General features: G+C 35.9%; 2 protein-coding genes across 4 annotated transcripts in view; both read right to left on the minus strand.

The window, feature by feature from the left end:
* The window catches only part of LOC117302959 (multidrug resistance-associated protein 4-like), a 49,315-nt gene extending 45,100 nt beyond the window's left edge, over positions 1-4,215 (minus strand). Inside the window, exon 1 of the mRNA XM_033786958.1 lies at positions 217-4,215. The gene's annotated coding sequence lies outside the window, so the exon portion shown is untranslated. The remainder of the gene's footprint in view (positions 1-216) is intronic.
* A 733-nt stretch (positions 4,216-4,948) lies between these two features.
* Positions 4,949-23,553, minus strand: part of LOC117302961 (stomatin-4-like) — a 28,665-nt gene continuing 10,060 nt past the window's right edge. For 2 of the 3 annotated variants that reach the window (XM_033786961.1, XM_033786959.1), the window contains exons 2-6: positions 16,923-17,020; positions 10,277-10,432; positions 8,314-8,573; positions 7,198-7,276; positions 4,949-6,429 (exon numbers count right to left, since the gene is read on the minus strand). In XM_033786961.1, coding sequence (XP_033642852.1) covers positions 6,163-6,429; positions 7,198-7,276; positions 8,314-8,573; positions 10,277-10,432; positions 16,923-17,020 — 860 coding nt within the window. In that variant the 3' untranslated portion in view covers positions 4,949-6,162. Of the gene's footprint in view, positions 6,430-7,197; positions 7,277-8,313; positions 8,574-10,276; positions 10,433-16,922; positions 17,021-22,309; positions 22,521-23,553 lie in introns of those variants that run through there. The other variant, XM_033786960.1, reaches the window with a different exon arrangement.

Here is a 23,553-nt window from a genome sequence, read left to right on the forward strand (position 1 = left end):
TGTAAACAAAATAAGTGTCAAAAAGACAGTGAAATGAAGAATGGACAAAATACACAATGTCACAAACGGTACCGAGCTCGAGCGACCGAAGCCCGTGCATTCGTCGGCCATCCTCCACACTGCAAGAGTTAGGGATTTAACACACACTACGGATTATAGTCTGACATTTTCACATTATACTTGCAGTTCGTTGATAATAAATGTTGTTTCACTTACCAACATTAATTCTTCTCTCACATGAGAGAACCCAACATGTTTTCCCGTCCAACTGTGGAAGCCAAGTTTACGCAGACGACTTTCTCCATTTTATGTGAAAGTTTCGTTTCGAGCATGCCGCTCAGCCTCGTTCAAGATTTGACAATTTCAAAATCGTCAAACATAAACTTAAAAAATCTATTTACTTTTCTGGTTGAATAAAATCTTTAAAACGTCACTGTATTTATTGTGTACGATGTTATACTCAGTTTCTTGTAAAATATACAAAAATGCCGAGATAATAACCCTTTTGTTATGCAAATTAGGACACTTTAATAACCGGCTTTATGTTGTGTTGTATACGAGATATCTGCCGATACAACTAAAATAGCTGTATCTTATTTTGATTTCTAAGACAAAGCTTACTTTGTGGCAGGTTTTACGATCTTTCTAATTGTTCTTTTCTGTATTAGAAACTTTATTAGCAACCCTTATAATACGTAGTTGAAAAATCATTTGTAATCAATTGTAACATTTGCAATGTAATTTTTTGTTAAAGTGGCTTTAAACATTCTTTTTTAATGGATACCTTTGCTTTATTTCTGATTATGATTGATTGATTGAGTGATTGATTGATTTATTGGTTTTGAGTGATTGATTGATTGAAAGAAAACCTTACAGTTGAGGGCAGCAAACATTTTTGGGTTTTTTTTAAATAAAATTTAATAACATTCTTTTTGTGCAGCGAAGTGCACATTTAAAATTTCAATACACAGTGAAACCAAACAAATACACATCACCAAGAAGCAATGTTTACGATTAATATATTTAATAAATTAATCAATCAATTACGGCCAAACTAAATCATTCTTTATGACATGTCAATATTAACTCTTAACACTACAGTCTAATTCTACTTTCGTACAAATACATAAATTATATTTACAGTATTATGTCATCAATATTTGGAATTGTCATTTCTACCAGAAAGTACACATTAATTGTTTTAAAATTAAAAATGATTTACATGATATGTTGATGCGATTAGATTTGACGATGCCTTAGGAGAGAAAAAATTGTTACAAATTTCAACTTAAATAATAATATGATCAGATCTTGCATTTAATTGAATTGTATTTAGTACAAGTGAAACTAAACTTTGAAACCAGAACAAATATCATTACCTAAGAAAGGGTCAATTTATTGAAATATTCAATCAGTAGAGACATGTCAAGATACTTTCAAATTTTTTTTAATTCTTGAAATATTACAAGGGAAATTTTTTTTTTGTTTTTAAACAATTGCACATAACCGCACAGACACTTATGAACAGTGAACTTAATAGCATTTGACCTCAAATGAGGAAATTAGATTTGTGAAAGTAAAAAAAAAAGAAGAGTAAAAAGATGATTCCCTTTTGATAATTTGTTTTGTAATATTCATTGGCAATTTCTTGTTAAATATCTATTCCCTAAATATATTAATCGTTTTAAGCACAAAATTAATATTTAAACACATATAATAGTGAAGTATAAAGTATACATAGACGATGAACTAAAATAAGTTTTTTTAAAGGTTTCGCATATATTTTAAATATTCTTTAAAAACTACAACCTTACCTTATTGTACTATCTCGTTTTTTCTTTCAAAGATTTACCTTTGACCATGGCCCAGTGTCATAAAGTGTTTACGCAGAAAATACTGCTAAGCAAAGCAATTGTTGGGAACCGGTGACAATATTGTCAACTCTACAAAATGTTGGCTGGTAACCCAATTCAGCTAATAAAGCATGGTTTGTTTGTGCTTAGCAAAGTTGTATGCTTTCAGGCTTTGTAATGACATTGGGTCCACGACTTTACATGCAGCTTGACTCCTAAGATGACAAGTCATATGGAGATAGTGATATGTGACACCATTGTAAGGTGGAATAAATCTTAATTCACAAGAAAATCAAAAGATTTGGTTTTAAACACAAATTTATCAAGGAGGGTAAAACCAGAAAGCACCATAACTGGTTCTGAAACACTAGGAGCAACTTAATTTAGGTTCGCTTAAAGCTAGACACATTGCACTTAAAATGTAAGAATAATTCTAGAAAATAGGAGTTAGAAATATACAAAATATACCCATCCATATATTAATCCATATATCTCTAATTGAAATTATAACCAAACTATTCAACGATTTCTTATTTATGCGACTGAAAATGTACTCATTAAGCTGATTGTGGGTTTTTTTGGCGGCAACAGTTACAAGCAAAAGGGATGGGATCCTTAAATCAAATATTTAAAACATATATTTGAGTTGATGGAAGCTTCACTCCAGATTAAGTGTTGCCGAGATCCGACAAGTTATGTGAACCAATATTTGGATACCACCCAAAACACAAGAGGTCTGTAGACTAGACATAAAAATGTACAATTAATAATATTTGCTTAAAAAGGTATATTCTGAAGATAAATCTGATTAGAGACAAGTAAACTCAAATAAACTTTCAAATGTACGCGACTTACTTTTAAAGTGTGAACCTCACCTTAATAAATAATAAATTGAGTGAATACTCTACTTTTTGTGTAATAATTATTCACATATTGCTTTGAATTTAATAGACTCATGTTATAGAACAGTGGGGCGGCCATTTTGCTTTCCCGAAAATGAGAAAAAGGTTGGAAGGGAAACAGCATGGCGCTTTGTATGCATTATAATTCAGTATTCATGATTGGGATAGTAGACAGCGAACAAGACATACATGTTGGCATGATAAATGATAGAGGTCTACTGTTCCCATGGAAACAACCAATCAGGAGAACGCTGTGCTTGGTACGCCATCTAGGTTGCATCGAACAGATATTATAAAAGCATATTGCAAACTGTGCCAGACAGACCAATTAGAAAGTGGATACACGCAATACAGCCAAAATGTGGGCATGAATTCAAATTCCCAAATGACAGCTTTCTCCAACGAAGGCTCAGTGCAAGAATGTGTTGTTCTTTATCACTCGATAATCGCAACTCCCCCTAACCGAACCATCGAACAATACCCAAAGCATTGAACGAAAACTTAAATTATTGAAACTTTCAAAATTGTTGTGCTGCGTATGCAGCACTGAATCACTAATAACAATGGGCCTTTATCATACTGCCACCATCTTTAGTCATGTTCCCATTATCCAAGTACAGTAATGGATGCTGATATTCATTGCACTGAAAAAGGAACCAGACTATTTCTCCTTCCAGCCTCTGTTTGGTTACATTGATTTTAACGGAAGAAAATCAAGATGGCCGCACCATGATATAGGTCTATAAAGTCTTGCACCAAGACTTGCTCCAAAACTGACCTATTCATCATTCTCCATATTCAACTTCTATGATTAATTTAAAACGGAATAAATATTATTTGATTGTGTGTACAGAACATTCAAGTTATAGTTTTGAATCAGTTGCACCTAAAATATTAATAAATAATATATTTAATACATATATTACTATACAGACAAGAAACATGGATTTATATACAATTTTTTGTGATACAAGTACCTTTAAAAAGTTTCTTTAAAAAAGTACAAGGTAAGTTGCTGGTTTAATACAAATGGCCTTAAGGTTGAATACAGTTTTAAAATGACAAGAACAGATGCAGGAAATTTTGTATTTTTTCCACAATATTTTTTTTTAGCGATATGAAGGAAAGTACATGTATTGCTTGACAAACTGGGATTAAGTGGGTCTTCCGATAAATTCCTTAATATTTGTTACAAATTTGTCAGAGTTTTGTGGTAGAGATTATGGTTCAATTTATAACTCCATGTACACACACTAGGCAAGTTTACAAAGATTAGAGATCTTTGTAGAACGGGAGGAAATGAAACTAAGTGATTTCAAAAGTCAGCAAATTGTAATATTTTGAAATAAACTTAATCTGACCAGATAAAGGAAAATTTCTCTCTTTCGTTAAAAAAATAAATATCCATCATAAAAACTTTGTGTGACCATGGTGCGGCAAGGGTGTTTTTTCTTTCATTAATATCTCACAACTTCGCCGACCAATTGAGCTCAAATTTTCACAGGTTTGTTGTTTTATGCATATGTTGAAATACACTAACTGTGAAGACTAGTCTTTGACAATTACCAATAGTGTCCATTATTTCAGAACGGAGAACTCTTTCCATCAGGTTTGTCCTTTTTATCCAACTTGGATTTTCGTGATGATGTCTTGGGACAAAAATTGGTGGAATATCAAACTTCATTAACAACAATCTACATGTATAATCCTGGAAATGCTTCACAAAACTTAGTTCTACGTCACAATCAACCTTGTGTGTGCCTTTCAACAACTTAAAGGCAGTGGACACTATTGGTAATTGTCAAAGACTAGCCTTCACAGTTGGTGTATCTCAACATATGCATAAAATAACTAACTTGTGAAAATTTGAGCTCAATCGGTCATCGAAGTTGCGAGATAATAATGAAAGAAAAAAACACCCTTGTCACACGAAGTTGTGTACGTTTTGATGGTTGATTTCGAGACCTCAAATTCTAAATCTGAGGTCTCGAAATCAAATTCGTGGAAAATTTATTTTTTCTCGAAAACTATGGCACTTCAGAGGGAGCCGTTTCTCACAATGTTTTATACCATCAACCTCTCTCCATTACTCGTCGCCAAGAAAGGTTTTATGATAATAATTATTTTGAGCAATCACCAATAGTGTCCACTGCCTTTAAAGGAAAGGTACAACTTTAGAGATCTTTCCTGTAATCTTTTCCTGTTATTTCACAGCTATAGTGTTAAGTTTCTTAAAGAACTGTCTTAATTAATTTGTTTCCATTGTTGTACCTTTCCTCTCAACAGTAATTTCACTTCAGATTTTCAAAAGTAAAAATTGAAGTATAATGGCACTTAAGCAAGAAAGAAAACTTTCTTTTGAAGCACATGATCTACACATACCTAACCATGACTGTCCTGGCAAGACTCGTTTCTTTACTTAAAAATTTGAATGCACAATTAAGATCATCAAAAAAGAAAACTGTAAAAAGAGAAAGGCAGGCTCCAAAATATTACTATCACATTGTTTGTATCTCAATAGCACAGTCTGCTGATGGTGTACCCAACTCAGTCAAAATGGTGATTTTTGTTCCTTGGATGTATCTATAGACCCCTTGCATATGACGTCATACTTTCAAAAAAGCACCCTCACTAAGGCCAAAAAAGTGCCAAAACTGAGGTTAATGGAGGCAAATCATTGGACAATACCTGTTATCTGTGCGTAAAAGCGTGCACGTCACCTCAGCACCCTGTAGCATTTTGTAGGGATCGATTGAGGATCAATTGTTGCATTGTACAGACCATCAAGGGAACCCTAGCACCGATGGGGTAATGAAAAAATCAAGTTGCTTTAAGTTTTTATAAAAAATGACACTTTATCAAAAATTACAGGATCAATAGGAACACCCCCCCCCCCCCAAAAAAAAAGGCCTGCTGCAAAGATTGAGCTGAACAAAACCAACACAATAATCCCTAAATAAAAATAAGTTTTTCTTTCTGTGAATTTTATATTGCCAGCTGATGACATAAGTTATTGACTGTTGAGTCCCTCTTCAGATTAACAAGTCACCTTATTCAAAAATTAACTTCCACCTTGCACAAACTTAACTTCAGAGGTGGGAGTCAGACAACATTTTAGCACACAAATATGACGTTAAATTTACACGTTTCTTTTTGCACTGTTTTCAAATAGCACAAAAGAATAAAATATCATATTCTAGAGTACTGTGTAACTTTGCTTTAATAATGAGCTTCATATCAAATTGCATCTGGCTTCTGCATAAACGACAGACCAAATCTGAACTGAGGTAAAAATTGAAATGAAAATCTCATGAAACGAAATGAGCCAAGCCCTTCTCAAGCCAAAACCCAATTGAACTTAATCCCAAACAAAGAATATTTCATCGAAAAATTCAAGTCAAACTCGCTCAAACTGTCGTTGGTTCGTCGTCCGTGTCTTCATCAATTTCAAGTTCTCTTTTCTTCTTCCGACTTGACCTTTTGTAACCTCCTCCAAGAAATCCTGTAAGGAGGTCGATTGGTAAGGGGAAGATGATGGTAGAGTTCTTCTCCGCTGAGATGGTATTGAGAGTCTGGAGGTATCTCAGTTGGAGGGCAGAAGGAGACTCTGCTAAGACATCCGCAGCTTCCTTGAGAGCCCTGGATGCATTCTGTTCTCCTTCAGCTGCCACAACCTGATTGCAAACAAGAGAGGACAATGAGGTTTAGTTCTTTGTTTGGATGACATGAAACTGCATTGCTGTGGTCGCTACCAGAGTATGCTAGCCTTGAGTGTCACTGAGTGATAGATATGTGCGCTATATAAGAAGCCACTATTGTGATTATTAACACGATGATGAAAAGGTAACTAACTATAAATTAGTAAAGAAATTATGCTCATAACAAGCTGGAAAACTGTATTAAAACAAATTTTAAGAGAATTTTCTGTGGCATAAAAAGATCAAAGTTTTTTTCCTTAACTATTTTTAATAGCAACTCTCTGTTCTTGCATTCTTAACTGTGCCTGCTTACACGTAGGCCCCCTATATTTGAATATATGCGACCTATAAATAGTTTAAAATCGTTTCATTTTGCGTGAAAGCATTGTTTATCAGACTTGCACGCTTAAATGGAATGACTTTAAAACACAAGGCAAACATCTCTCCTTTAAAAATCTACGCTGAAGTGGGTATGGAGTACAAAGCCTTTAAGACGGGGATTAAAGCTCACTTTAGACATTACCACAAGGTCATTGGTCAGGTCATAAAACTCTGATGCGATGCGGGTATCCGTTTTTATCGGAGTATAATATCCAGATCCAGAGAGTACGACATGGCCTAAAAAAGGGTCTTTAACTTGAAGGTTTTAAACTTGATCAAGTGAACAATCTGATGGTAAAGTTCTTCAAAGGTTGCAAGTCTTTGACTTTAGCTGATGAAGGAAGTGTAAAAACTAAAACCCACTTTTGCTCTGGCCTCTCTGGCAGCCTCAGCCTCTGCTGCCATAGCTCTCTGTAACTGCACTGGTAAACGTACATCCTTACTGTAAGTGGGAAAACAAAATGATGAAAATCATGAAAATAACTCCACAGAAGAAATCCTGTTCCATGTAACTTTGTTTCTCATATGACTTAAAGCCATTAGACACTTTCGGTACAGAAAAAAAAAAAAAAAGTTCACAGATTTACAAATAATTTACAGGGTTTACAGAAGGTAATGGTGAAAGACTTCTCTTGAAATATTAGTCTATGAAATACTTTACTTTTTGAGAAAACAGTAAAACAATATCAATTCTCGATAGCGAGAATTACGGATTTATTTTAAACACATGTCATGACACGGTCATCAGAGAAAACAACCTGCCCTCTCAGAGCCATCATCCACTACTCACAAAAAAAAAGACTTTGACGCGGTGTCAATGCAACCCTTACTTACTTTACTTTGTTAATCATGATAGATATCTTTGAATGGCTTGGGAAGGAGACTGGGAGGAGCTAGAAAAATGGTCCATCTTAGAAGGGGGGTGGTAAAGGCCCTTCACATTCTTATGTCAGCATGTGTTCATGACAGGATAATTTCTACAGATTGCATGGGGGTTGAAGTTAGACATGAAAAGAAATAAAGGCAAAAACAGACGCAGTACTTTTTGTTTGTCTTGGACAAAGTTCACAGAAAATCCATGCAAAGTTACTCCGCGCAAAAGTGTCAAAGTTAGCACGTGTTACTTACCAACCAAATTGCCTGGAAATGTGCAATGTCTTTGACTGGTTTCTAATTTGTTTTTAAATTTTAAATTGACCAGAGTGGGACTTGAACCTATGACCCCTGGATTAACCTCTACCAATTGGCTACCTAGCCTTATTTTGGCGGTCTCCCTATTTTGTCAATATCTTTGTTCTGGTTTGCCAAGAAGCCATTCAACCTGTAACTGCCGTATTAAGACCAGTTTAAGACCTGGCGCGATCACCTTAAAGAGATGCAGCTTTTTATTTCCAATATCAAGTAATAACCCACAAGGGAAACTGATTGATAAAATAAATTGATTTAGCAATTTGTTCACACTGATACGTCTGGACTCACATTTCAACTCTCTCCACCTTAACACCCCATGGGTCCGTAGCCTCGTCCAAAACAGACTGCATTTGACTGCTGATTATGTCCCTGTCTATGAGCATATCTCCCAGGGTTTTTGTCCCCAAAACATTCCGTAGCGTTGTAGCAGCGAGGAGTCTTGTGGAGCGTTGTGCATCTTCAACGTTGGTGATGGAGATGGTTGGGTTGTGGACTCTGTAGTACACCACTGCGTCTACAGCCACTGTTACGCTGTCCTTTGACAAAATCTGAGAGAGTAAAGAACAAAATTTTATGCCAGATGAGAAATATTAATTTTGGGTTGAACAAAGAAACATTGACTAGAGTTAAATTTGAACCAATGACATGAGAGTCAATGTACCGGGCTCTGCCAACTGATCTTGCCCTATATTGGCGGTCTTCCCTATATAGACGGCCTGTCAATACTAATAACATGGGCTGGGGGAAGTTGGGTTTAAAAAAGTCATTTGGGGCTTTTATTTGTAAACTATCATCTATTGAAAAAAAATGAAGGTGGTGACGGGGAAGGTCAAAATACAAAACTTTCAATAAGTACAAGAAAATTTGATCATTAGGCCATAATTTCTGCACAAAAACTTATTTTGTTTGTTCCCATTCCCATTGTTCATGTAACTACCTTCAGAATTGTTTTACAGCATGGCGCCAGCGACCCTCATAACAATTATGTAAACTTCAAAAAAAAAGAAAATTTACATCACACTAGGACTACAAGAAACTTTAAACCTTGCGCCCACTGACAGGAGGTGGGGGTGAGGGGGCGGGGGCAGTAGGTCGTTTATTTTGAACATGTTGATTATCCGGTTGAATTCCATGTAATTTAATCAAAGAAGACAACATCTATATCAAGTGAGTTGAGTTACAGACCAGATGTGGAATGTAAGACCTCTTCAAGAAGTCATGTCTTTTGATTAAGATGCGGAAGTTGTAAACTAAGTTGTTTATAGCAACTTAATACATGTATCGCTATTACAGTTCACTACAAAACAAGATCGTCAGGACAGAAAGCTCTCTTCGGATTTATGCCTGCCGATTATTTCTGTTCACCCCTGTCAGTGGAACTTGTGCTGCGGTGTTTTGTCTGTGATGTATTATTCAACACGTACTTGAAGAGTGGAGTGTTAGACAGGGTTTCATGTGACATGGACTACTCTACAGAATCCCAAGATGAATGTCATGATGAATAAACAAGTTGAGTGGAATAACCCATCTTGGAATCATTAAACCATAGTTGCAAGATAGGTCAACTTTAGAAGCGCAGAATTTCATTTATATTGTCACAACAGAGAAAAACATTATTTTTGAGCTGCAAATTTCTTTTAAATAAATTTATCTAAAATAGTTTTAAATTTACTTAGAGCACAAGGGAACGTTCAAACATACTTTGAAATTTGGATATGTAACACTTGTCTTTATCAGGTAGTTGTATGTTGTGGCGATGGATTTGACCTCTTGACATTTTGGTCAAAGGGCGTTGTTGTAGGGAGAGCAAACTCCCATCCTTGGGCAATGTTTATGTTTAGTGATGGTTTTGACTGTACAATGAATGACCGCTTCCTGCCAAATTTCTACAAAACCTCAAAGGATTTCTTCTGGTGAAGACTTGTGTCCAAAACTCAAGGTATATTTGCATTTTCCTTTGTGCTAAGTCAGTTTAAAACTATTCTTGTATTCCTAAGTGCGCATGAGCAACAGTTAATTTACTTGGCAAGAATCTTACAGGGCATCAGTTACGGATAGTATACATCAATGGCACTTTGGCTGGTAACCCATTTTGGCTAGGCAAATATTTGTGTGAGGATGAATAGCTCTTGACACAAGGCCCTTGAAGCTTTTATGAAGATTCTTTGATTTATGGGTCAGGGGTTGGGGAACGGGCGGAGTCAGGGGTTGGGGAACGGGCGGGGTCAGGAAAGGGGCGGGGCCTACTCACCTCCTGAGGGGGTACATCAAATGATATGGTTCTCAAGTCGACTTTCACGTAGTTATCAATACAAGGAAGGATAAAGAATATACCAGGTCCCTTAGCACCACCGGGTAGCAGGCGTCCCATACGGAATATAACAGCACGCTCATACTCTGCAACAACCTATGTAAACAAAAATCAAAAAAATGTCTGAAAGTTACAGAAGAAGGACCTACAGTAAAAACATTGACGAGTAAATGATTGTACTGTAGCACACAGTTTGTAGGACAACACACTTGTCTTAAGGCCCTCTAGTTATATTGTAAAAACTAATACAGGAGCCTGGCAACCTTTTGAAATTTTGACCATCAAAGGCAAATCAATTATTTGACAAATTTCTAACATTTTGAAAGAACAACAACCAAATACCACACAACAGAAGACGTTTTGCAATGCGCCATATCTGTCAGAAAGACACTCCTACTGGCACATACAAAAGGAACTCCGCTAATGACGGTACTTAAAACCAAGAGTGAACAAGTTAATTTTAAAATTAGTTTCAAAGCTTTCTAAAAAAGCTTTATCTCCCAAAGTGTGTTTAGAACGAGGGATGTTGTGGAGCATGGTGTTTGTAGAGTGAAGCAACTTGTTTAGACACTCAGCTGTATTGATTCCTGAATGTATCTACATGTTGGAGATGTGTCGTGTACTGAATGATAGAAGTTTTATGAAATTTTCAATAACTGTACAATAGCAAAAAATAAATGTCATGCAACAACAGAATCCATCAGAATTAGTTTTAATCGTCTCTTTAACAGAGGGGGTTCCAGGCGACTGATTACATCCAGAAGAGCCAATGAATGAACTACCCATTAGATTCCTACCATACCACCACTCAGTCAAGATGTGTGGATGACAGGTGCATTGGCAGTGACGTCAGTCAAAGGTCAATCCGCTATACAAAGGTCAGCTATATGCAAATGAGGCGCTGTTACTTTTAAATTTACAGGGTTTTACGTGACTTTTCATACTGGTGCATCGGGCTTTTGTATGGCTATGGCTTTGCAGTTGCTGTCAAAGCCAAAGACTCAATGGCTTCACCTAGCAAAATTTGATGCAGCAATTTGGCAAAGAGAGGGCTGGAAATTTTTACACCGGACCGAAGCATCGGGGGCAGTAAACTCATGATCAGACAAGTCAACATTCTTAAGTTTTTCAACTTGATATGTTTATTTTCAAAGGAAAGATGTTCAAAATGTTGACATTGAGTCTGATAAATGTCTTTCAATTCTGTTAAGTAAAGTTTACTTACATGCAGCCAATAAGACAAATGAGATCAATCAAATTTGAGGTCTGAATGATATGCAAGGAATCACAAACAATGATATCTTTATAAGGTTTGAATTTCATCTTTATAGGAGCAAGGCCATTTTTATTTTTTTACAGGCAGTTGGACAAATCTAACATTCTAAGGAAATTGTGTTACGATGTACCAAGGCTGTTTCATAACTCTAAGAGTGTATTTTCAATGTCTTGATTTGAAATCATGTTTATTTCTTGTAAACTTTTTATGCTTTACATGATTTCAATTATTGTGTGAAGGTTTTTCAGACGTAAGGGTAAGAAGGCCGTCCAATATGTCAGTTAAAAAAAGTTAACTAGACGGAATGAACGATGATTAACCTATTAGTGACATTGTCTCAAGACGGCGTAAATGACCACAGGCTCTCAGCCAAAAATAAAAACAAATGACCCACCCACTAAGTCCAGGTACAAATTATTACTGTCACTAATTGCTTAACATGATCCGAGGTCATCTAATGTCAGCGAGAGATTTAAACCAATTTCTCTGTCTCTCACTTTTCAATAAAATCACTGCTTAATATTCAGCTCCATGCCCGCTGCGAGATGACCAAATCACATCTCGTATAATATTCACCAATTTCAATCTAATAAGCGACTATACGTTCGGCAACGGAGTGTGAAATTAGTTGAGTTACATTGCCCAGTCTGCTAGTCTCTCCACAAGACTGAGAAGATGTTGGGTTGATATTCTTCCCAGCATGTTCCTCAACATGGGTCCTCTAACCCCCCATGGGTCAACTTTACCACCGCAATTTTAGCAAATGGTGTAGTTTCGACGGCGCATTGTCGCGAGGCAAGAGGACCCAACGATCAATGGTTCGACCACGGAGCAAGGAATCAGTATGGTGAACATGATTTGACATGCTAATAAATTTATCTCTGTGCATAATGAAAATGAACTAAAAGTACACCATGCCCCGTCGTATGTGACAAGCTTTCACATAGCACATTAACCTGGACTTAAATTATCATACACAATGCTGCGTTCAATGCTGCTTTTAACATTACTTGACAACTTCCCATATTCACATAGAATATCCTTTCTTCTTAATTTCTACTTTGAAATAAAAATTAACACTAAGCTGACTTGACTAACTCCAAGATAAGGACCTCTAGGTCTTGACCATACACAGATTTTAAAGGGACACGTCGCTTTGGATCGAGCAAGTTGGTCTTTGAAAAAACGTTTGAAACCGTTTGTTATGAAATGCATACATGGTTAGATTGATAATTTAAAAGTAGAATATAATGATCCACACAAACATGCTTAAAAATTGCATGATTGTTTCTTTACGTCGTGAACTAACACGGTCTGCCATTTTATGGAGTAAAAATTTTGACTCCACAAGGAAAACCGTTCAATTTGAGGCATGTTTGTGTGGATTATCTATCTAACCATTATATGCATTTCAAAACAAACGGTTTCAAACACTTTTTAAAGACCAACTCGGCCGATCCAAGGTGACGTGTTCCTTTAGTTATAACTTAAACTCACCATCAGAATGAATGAAAGCAAATTTGAAGGAGAAATAAACATGACTGGAAAAGGAGAATGTTGTTCTTCTTTTGTTTCTTGGTTTAAATTGTCAACATTGCCCATTTAATCTGTTGTGGCACACCAGACATAATATTTGGGCCAACTTCATTCAGTATTGATGAAGATTAAAAGGAAGGAAACACTTATGAGAAACTACTCCGTTAAACAAAGAAAACATCTGACCAGACAGGCGTGATACGTCTGTGCATCTTAGAGATTTTAAGATTATCCTCAATGATTTACTGCACGACCAATGGAACTTCAGGCTGACGGGTCTTAAAGGAAGATACAGTTTTGCTTCTTCAAGACGTTGCATTTGCCTTCTGATTCTTTCTTCTCATTTTCAGAAATGTGTCACAAAAACTTATTTCTGTTTATTGACGTCATTTGCTAGTTTGGACAAGCTGGGTTATTGTAAAACCAACTGGATTTCTTTCTCTCAGATATAGTTGTGTTATGGCCAAGCGGCCTAATGGTCGCACTGGCTGTAAGCTCTGTAGTGGTTTTATCTGGACTGCTAGGCGCCTTGATCGCTTTTCTGGGGAAGTGTCCATTATAAATCCATATTATTATTATTATCATTAAAGCCAGTGGACACTATTGGTAATTGTCAAAGAGCAGTCTTCTCACCTGCTGTATCTCAAAATATGCATAAAATAACAAAGTTTCAAAATAACAAAGGTTCAAAGGCATTCTATGTGATTTGTGAGAATAATTATGTCCTATCTTGGCGTCTTTCTATAATTTTTGACTGTTTTTATGGCAAACAGATTATCTCTGTACTACTTTTCTAAAATTGTATCTTTTCAAGTAGTTCTTGGCTGTCTTGCTATGGAAGGGCCAATGGAGTGGGTTTGAGTTTGTTGCTTCGGTGATTAGATGATGGGACTAAAAGCTGTTAGTCATGCGTGCTGTGTCCTAGCAAGATGCTGCATCAAGTTTGCGCCACATCACCTTGTAAACCATTACAAGGTGCTATACGTATATTCATGTAAAATGGGTCTTCTAGATTCCATATATAGCTCTGAGTACTTGTATAAAACATAATGAGTGCTTTGGGACACCCTTAGGGTGGGAAAATTGCTACACAGGAACTGCATATTATTATCAAACTGTTTTTCTGTGTAAATAAGTTTTTTATTATCGTTTTTATCACTGCACTAGTGCACTTAGTATTTATACCTGTGAAATTGACAAAATAAAAATGTACATATATAATGTCAATGCCTAACAGGCAATCTCCAAATTATGTTTTATTCGTCTTTTTACTTAAAAGCATTTCAAATATTTAATATTGAGCATCCTTTGTAAATTGAAAATGTCAATTTTGAGGCATTTGAATCTAAAAAAAGGCGGGAAAACCTTGTCGAGTACATTCATTTACCTACATTAATACTGAACCATTTCCACAAACTGACTGTGCCAAGCTGTCATTTTGAGAGTGCAAATACAGAGAGCCTGTAAACGCTGACTAACATACAATGCACACTTCACTGTTCAACACGACACAACAACAACTCCCAAAATAGCGCAACTCAAGATTATTATGATGGCGGCAGGTGAATTGGGTCAATAGGCTATTAAATAACACTCTCATTAGTTTTCCGAAGGTACAATGTACAACATTGGAATCAGATAAGAATTTGAAGAATATCATCCTGATGTATTTTAAAATACTTTGAGAATCATTGGAACAGATGCTTCACATTCAATATAAACAAAGGGTGATACATCATCAATTTGTTCTTTCATACGCCACTTTGTTCTTCATACAGCAAAATATTTGTCAGTAGAGCACATCTAATACTTTCACTTCTCAAAAAAAAAAAAATTAAAAAACCTTTGGGCTGAAACACTGTACTGTTACTTTTGCAGGTTTTACATTAAAGGCAGTGGAGACTAATGGATTTACTCAAAATAATCATCAGCATAAAGGCTTACTTGGTAATGAGCAATGGAGAGCTGTTAATAGTATAAACTATTGTATAAAAACAAATGGCTCCCGACAAAGTAGTGTAGTTTTTGAGAAAGGGGTAATTTCTCACTAGAATATTTAAAGACCTCAGGCCTGCACCTTTTTTTAGGCATCTGAAAGCACACAAATTTGTGCAACAAGGGTGTGTTTCTCTTACAACTTTGATGACCGATTGAGTAAAAAAAAGTCACAGCTTTGTTATTTAATGCATATTATGTTAGGATACACCAAGTGAGAATACAAGTTTTTGACAGTTAACTAAGATGCCCGTTGCTTTAATGCAGGGTAAAACATAGAGAGGAAATGAAACAGCTAGCTCCAAGTCCGTAGGGTGTGTCCAAAAATATTTCAGGTTTGACATTTTTCGTGAGGAGCGAAGACAACACTCCAGGGAAGATAAACACAGCTTTTACTCATCATCAAAATACGTAACCGAATTTCAGACGGGCGATAAGAAATCTTCTATAATTCAGAATAGAAGAGGTTGTCTCTTAGGAAACCCCTTTTTTTCTCTACTCAGCTGAAGATACAGTAAACACCTCCTCGTGTCCACCCTCAGAAGATAAAATATGACACCTTGATTGTCAGTGTGATCACCTTCGCCTGCAGTCAAAACAACTGGAGTAAGGCATTTTTTCCATGTGCTCAACGATGAGCTCCAAAAATATTCTTAGACAAACACAGCCTTTCCCTGTTCTCAAAAAAATTGATTTCCTGCTATGCAAATATGATAATGTCTCAATTAAGTACCCACGGTTGATAATAACACTCTAAGTTCAGGATATCTCAGGATATTTTAAAGTATCGAGAAAAACAAGCTATATGATTACTTTTTCATTTTTTTAATGTAAAGATAAGTTTAAGGGAAACGTTGCATTGAATCGCTCGAGTTGGTCTATGAAACGCATTCAAAACATGTTGTTATGAAATTGATTCGGTTAGAAAGATGTTTTTAGATAAAAGTATAATATAAAGATCCACACAAACATGCCTCAAAATTGCATGGTTTTCCTTTTACTTTGCGAACTAACAGGGTCGGCCATTTCATGGAGTAAAAAACTTGACTCCACATAATGGCGTGCCGTGTTAGTTCATAACGTATAGGGAAAACCACGCAGTTTTGAGGCATATTTGTGTGGATCAATGTATTCTACTTTTAGAACATCTTTTTAACCATATACATTTTATAACAAACTGTTTCAAATGCTTTTCATAGACAAACACACCTGATCTAAGGCAACCTGTCCCTTTAATGTAGCATTGTATAATGCAGTAAAAATTTACTAAACCTCCCTTCACTGTTTTTCCTCCAAAAAACAAGTTCCGAACTCTTATTTTCAATTTTCTTTTTCAAGACCCTGGACACTATTGGTAAATGTCAAAGACTAGTAGTCTTCACACTTGGTGTATCTCAACATATTATGCATAATATAACAAACCTGTGAAAATTTGAGCTTGATTGGTCGTCATTGCGAGATACAATGTAACTATGAAAGAAAAAACACCCTTGTAACACGAAGTTGTGTGCTTTCAGATGAGTGAATTCGAGACCTCAAATTCTAAACTTGAGGTCTCGAAATCAAATTCGTGGAAAATTACTTCCTTCTCGAAAACTACGTCACTTCAGAGGGATCCGTTTCTCACAATGTTTTATACTACATATCTACCTCTCCCCATTACTCATACCAAGTAAGGTTTTATGCTAATAATTATTTTGAGTAATTACCAATAGTGTCCACTGCCTATAAACTATATTGTTTGATTAATAAATAAACAGGTTTGAGAGTTCTATTTACCTTGAGACAGAAGAATAAGGACACAGGCAGGGTGAAAAATACAATAAGATATGAGCAGCCCATCAGAAGATAGACGCAAACGCCCAAAGACTTGTCCCCTGCAACAGAAAAGAAATTGAGGAAAGATTGTCAAAAATTATCTGAATTTATGACCTCTTAAGTGTAAACATTTAACAAGAAAAGAACCAATTTAAAACAGTTGTGATAATAAATCATTCTAGTAACCCTCCATCCTCCCTTGGTTGGTTTAACAGCAGAGAATTGTGATGAACTATAGGTTGACATTTGGCAAATTTTGTTTGACTTTTTTTTTCTCACTAATGGTCTAAATGTAAACAATCAGATACATGTTAGGAATTTTAGTTTGTTTGAAAAATTAGCCTAACTTTTAGCACAAAGTTTGTTATAGCTCATTAGATTTAAGTAGCATGACCTAAGGTTATTGCATATTAACGTCATCGTCTGAGTTGTCACGAAGAGAAACTTTGTACGATCTAGATAAATTAAAAGTTTCTCAAACAGACACTCACATTGGTTTGTACACAAAATTTTGTTGGTATTTTGTTGGTCTGTGAAAGTCGCTCATTTGCCAGCCATGGTTGGCAAAACTTACAGCTGTGTCTTTGCAAAGAAAGGTCTATATATCTTTCTTTTGACCTATCTAAACCGATTTACAAGAGGTTGCCCTCGTCCAGTGTTATCACAACGTCTATAAGAAGACAAATTGTGCCTCTCGCTGCATTGAGCTTCTGCATTGCTATGGAATATTCCCTTCTCTCAACACAACCAACGTGCTTCTTGCCCATTAAGCTCGGACGACAAGATGATAAGATAGTATCCAGGGACTTATAGCAGTTCTTGGAGTCTTAGATGTACAGCGCTTCTTATGAAGTCGTGCAGAAAGCCTTACGGTGGATTGTTTACAAAATCATCTGAGTGTGAAAAGCGTTAGAGTACACCCTCAGCAAACAAAATTAAAGACGTGCTTGTAGCAATCTTTTCAAGATCCTTTCTATTAAAATTAAATTTGTTTTAAATCAAATTCTTCCAAGGCAATCAATAAATTTGTTTCCTGCTGATTTGTCGGAGTGTGTAAGTGCTGGGAGGGGGGGGGGGGGGTTAGCTTGTACCCAAGAACAATCTTGCTGTAATTTACAACCACATAATCTTGCAAGATCTTCATCTTAAATTAGTCATAGTTGCAAGTAAATGTAATTTGTTTCAAATCAAATTTTTGCAAGGCTATTGATAAACTCTTTGTTAGTTGATTTGTTGGAGTGTGTTTGTGTGTTGGGGATGGGGGATAGCTTGTAGCCAAGAACAATCTTGCTGTAATTTAAACCACATATGATCTTGCAAGATCTACATCTTAAATTAGTCATAGATGCAAGAGATCCTTCCTTAACCCTCTTGTGGAAGCTACTTCTTGTCATCTTTAATTAAAGCGTCATTTGATCGTTGCAGATGCGACGCCATTCATTTTTTCAATTTAGAATCAGTCGCTCCCGTGGGCATGATGTATGATTCGGTGTTTGGGTTCGAGCGTTGAGGCTTGCATTTGGGCTATGCAAAGTGGCTCATGTTTAGGTGACTGGCTAATGTCCACTTAGCAGAAACACGGTGCAAATTCATGAAGCTGTGAAGAAGAAAGTGTTGCTAAGCAAAGTAAAATCAGGGCACTACTCAGGCAGTGCAAATTACATGGCATCTTTGGTAGGTGTCTGTTTTTCTAAGTAAAATGTATAAGTGCTAAGCAATTTTGAGGTTATCAAGTTTATGCAGCTTCAATGAGCCATAATGCTTTAAGAACTGTAATTAAAACTGGTTAACCGTAAAGCTTACTTTCACACGTTTGAAGAAGCTTGTATACACACCTAATCAAGGTGCATTCCTTATTTTTCTTTCTCACTTTCGAACTATAACAAAATGTGGGGTAAAAAGAGTCAGATCCCAATTTAATTTAAAGACTGTGGACATTATTGGTAATTGTCAAAGACTAGCCTTCACAGTTGGTGTATCTCAACATATGCATAAAATAACAAACCTGTGAAAATTTGAGCTCAATAGGTCATCGAACTTGCGAGATAATAATGAAAGAAAAAACACCCCTGTAACACGAAGTTGTGTGCGTTTAGATGGTTGATTTCGAGACCTCAAGTTCTTAATCTGAGGTCTTGAAATCAAATTCGAGGAAAATTACTTCTTTCTCAAAAACTACGTTACTTCAGAGGGAGCCGTTTCTCACAATGTTTTATACCATCAACCTCTCCCCATTACTTGTCACTAAGTAAGGTTTTATTCAAATAATTATTTTGAGTAATTACAACAGAATTTGAGCAGAAATGAGCAGGACACCAGTCAAAAATTATACATATGACATGATAGTTTGGCTGATAACCTTATTCTGGTAAGCAAAATTGTATTGTGTTTATAGCTACTTTAGGTGCTTTAAAATAGCTCTAAGAACTTGGGCCCAAGTGTCAGCCATAGCAAGTGTGTCAGCCACAGTCAGTATTATAGGCCACACCCATTTTAACTCCAAGGTTCCATACATGTATAATAATCTCACTGTTTCACAAATCATCTCATAAAAAGATAATCTTCTTGATCAAGCATCTTGTATAATCCTCCGGAATTCTTATTTCATACATAAATTCCTTCGTAAGATCCTAGTTGCTTGGCAACACTAAAAGCCTCCGGTTGAGTGCAAACAATTCAGCTTTAGTGAACGCCAGTTTGAAAAATTAACACGGGTATCTGCGTTAATGTATTCCGAAAGGGAACAGTAATTTGCATTTGGTTTATCCAAAGCTTGGAGTCTGGAACATCCACATATCCAAAATTCCAAAAGAAAAGTAATACCCAGCAAGATACATTTAAAGACATTGGACACTATTGGTAATTGTCAAAGACCTGTCTTCTCAATTGTTGTATCTCAACATTTGGTAATTGTCAAAGACCAGTCTTCTCAATTGGTGTATCTTAACATATGCATAAAATAACAAAACTGTGAAAATTTGAGCTTGATTGGTCGTCGAAGTTGCGAGATGACTAAGAAAGACAAAACACACTCGTCACACGAAGTTGTGTGCTTTCAGATGCTTGATTTTGAGACCTCAAATTCTAAATCTGAGGTTTTGAAATCAAATTCATGTAAAATTACTTCTTTCTCAAAAACTACTTCACTTCAGAGGGAGCCATTCTCACAATGTTTTATGCTATCAACCTCTCCCCATTACTCGTTTACCAAGTGAGGTTTTATGCTACATAATAATTATTTTGAGTAATTACCAATAGTGTCCACTGCCTTTAAATTCTGTAAAAGAAGCACAGTTAGATTTGCATCCCTAGAACCATTAAATTCACCGCGGAAACTAAAACATAAATAAATTATTTCATGGCTCACCTCCAGATATCCATTTGAACAGACTTAAATACAAAGTAAATATTTCCCTTTCATATAACAACTCATAAACGTGTTTGGACTGCAAATACTTGGCATGTAATATTCAATTAAACAATTTACATCTACGTCAAATAAATCTGTTACTTTATTTATACTGTGTGTGTAATGCCATACTACAAGTTGTTGTTGGTCATGGTGTTTAAGCAATGCATAATTTAAAAGAATATATGAATAAACACAAGAAAAATCCCAAATCAAAAGCTGACTGAGACAAAACCTGCTGAATGTACACTAAATTTGCTACTAACTATAGTATAGTTTACCAACCATGTTAACCCCCATGTAACTTGGAGCAAGTTCGAGTGCGCACATTTGGTCCACCAGTGGTCAACCACAGACTAGCAATGCACATGCGCAGTGACGTACTCACCCGAACGACTCGTTTGGTAGACTAGTCAACCTTCCACCTTTTCGCTAAAGTGTCACTGGTTCCCCTCAGCGCTTACACATGTTAGAATGGAACATGCTGTTGGGACCAGTGAAGAAACCATGGGATCGAGGCTGGTTCCAAATGGTCGACCACAGTAGTCAACCAATGGTCGACCAGCCTGGGTTCGAGTCAAAATGGTCAACCTTTAGTTAACCATTGTGCACACTCGAACTAACTCTTGAATGACCCGACTGGTTCCCTTCAAAATAAAACTGCTACTTGCTAGAAAAATACTGTGCGTTTTGATACGCCCCTTTAGGGGTGTGATAAAGCGCTATATAGGAACCAAGTATTATTATTATTACTTTGATTAATTTGTTAGCTGTACCAAGTTTAACAGGAATGACCACAAATGTCTTCCAAGGGAGTGTTAATTTTTAATAAAACTTTCAAGTAAATAGGGAGACCGCCAACAAAGGGCTCGAGCTCAGTTGGTAGAGCAATATGGAGGTTGCAGGTTCAATTCCTGCTCTAGTAAATTTGTCTTTGTTCAACTCAAAATCATTTAATAGAACTATTACAGTACATTCACAAACAATTCCTTAGCATGAACATTACAATTCGTCGTCGCTTTACCACTAAGTGACCTACAATGTATCTGTCGAATAAATTATCTTTTTTAATACAAATTATTAATACACTCATTACCGATAACCTTTTTCTGCAGGTGTCAGTAACTACTATGCAATAGTTTTGTAATTTTACACTAATTTATATATAGTGCAACTTCAATCACAATTTTCTTCAAACACGATTGTGGCAGTATAGGTCACCTCGTTGTACAACCAATGGATTTACTAAAAAAGAAATGTTTTGTAAAAAAGATCTATATGACGCATGCAGATTTCTGAGAGCGTGATACAGAGAAAAAAATAGCAGCATTTCCCAAGAAGATCAATGCCTCAAATCCCATATAAGTTCAATGTCATCATTCATCCGTGAAAATCACATCAACGCCTAAACATTAGACTCTTCCATTCCTCTTCCCAATATCACACACAAAAAACCTCCGTAATCTTTAAAAACATCATTTGATTCCAAAAACGCTCACCCATCAGTAGATTCATAAAACAGATGCCAGCATTTCCATAGACACAGATGTTCATCTATGCCTATTAATTCACATAAATGATTAATAAACATATCTGCGGAAAAATCTTATTACCTACATTTTTCAATGACTATCTTCTATTTTTCCTATAATTTATTCTGATCAACAATATTCTTAGAAACAGGGAATTCTAAACATCCCAACAAACATCAAATTCATCTCATCCCATGTGACTCTCCTTAGAAACCAAGACCACAAAATTTTCCCATGGAAACCAATGTTCTTCTTCATCATCCACCATCATCGAAACCCAAACGCATTTCTTCCTCTCTTCTGAGCTCAAAAACAACACTAGGACATCGCCTTCAAGACATCTTAACCTTTCACTACTCAAAACCCAAGGAAAAACTCTGCCTCCTAGAGACATTTTCCAAACCTACCTCCGATGCCCAAATCGTCTTCTTCTTCATCCTTTATAGGTGAGATTCCGTTACTTCCTGCTCGTCTACTTCCCTCCATGATGTTGTTGCTTTCCTCCTAGACTCCAGAGATGATGTGAATGAGTACATCAATGCATGCAACCTATCGTCACGGTGATTGCATTTAATAGAGTGATGCGTTGCCGTGTAGCGACATCAGGGGATGCAGGAGTGTAGTATTGTTCTTTGGATGGAGTCCCACCTCATTGGCTTTGTGTAGTAGTGCTTCAATGAATTCCCATAAGAGAAATACCCCGTTCGACCCTAGGAAGATTGCGCTGATGGTTATAGAAATGAATTAATCAAGCTACGAGCTAAAAAACCTCCAGAGGAATATTGCGTTTACATAATTTGACTTCATTAGGGCAATTCTTGCTGCTGATCAACATGTCAAATCTGATAACTCATCGAATATTGTAAAAACCTAGTTAAAAAGGTGGTATAATTTAACTGTTGATAATGGTTTGAATTATATGCTATCATTCCATAATATCTGAATTATTTCAAATCACATCTTCATATTGAAATTTTATAAACTTTTGTTTACAAAATTCTCTAAACTGAACTCCCCCTATAAGAAAAAAAAAAAAGAAAAAAAATGAAATAAAAGAAAAGAAAAGAAAAAAAAAAAAAAAAAAAAATAACAAATAAATAAACAAATAAAGTTCAACAAACTATATACAAAAGTTGTACGAAGGAAGAGTTATCATTTTTGCTTACTTGATCTAAACATTATTTGCAAAATATGTTCTCTAAATCCAAGCAGCTATAAAATTTACAAGTAAAGGCAAATAACCTTTGCTTAATCTTCATAGCCTTCCCAAGTTGTTGATGCATTCAGTCATAAACCGCACATCAGTTTGCAACACAATACAACTCAGAAAACTTACATGAAATATTACCACTTAATTCAATCTTATCCAACTTCGATCTGCTTGTCAAATCTGATGACGTTAATGATATATTAAACAAGACTATCCAAATGTCTCTAAATTAGAGTAAACGAGAGTCCATTAAATTATAATTAACGTCATACTTGAGTCTTATCTATGAGACTAGACTGGAGCCAGTATGGGTACAAATTCATGATAAATTCACAATTACGGGATTTAATGTGTAACGATAAATCCCTGGAGATGTCCTAACGGGTCCATTTGAATTGTAATGAATTACCTCCCAAGTGCATCTGCTTAAGCTCATCAAGA

This window comes from Asterias rubens, chromosome 19 (assembly GCF_902459465.1).
Source record: "Asterias rubens chromosome 19, eAstRub1.3, whole genome shotgun sequence".
Taxonomy (NCBI): Eukaryota; Metazoa; Echinodermata; class Asteroidea; order Forcipulatida; family Asteriidae; genus Asterias; species Asterias rubens.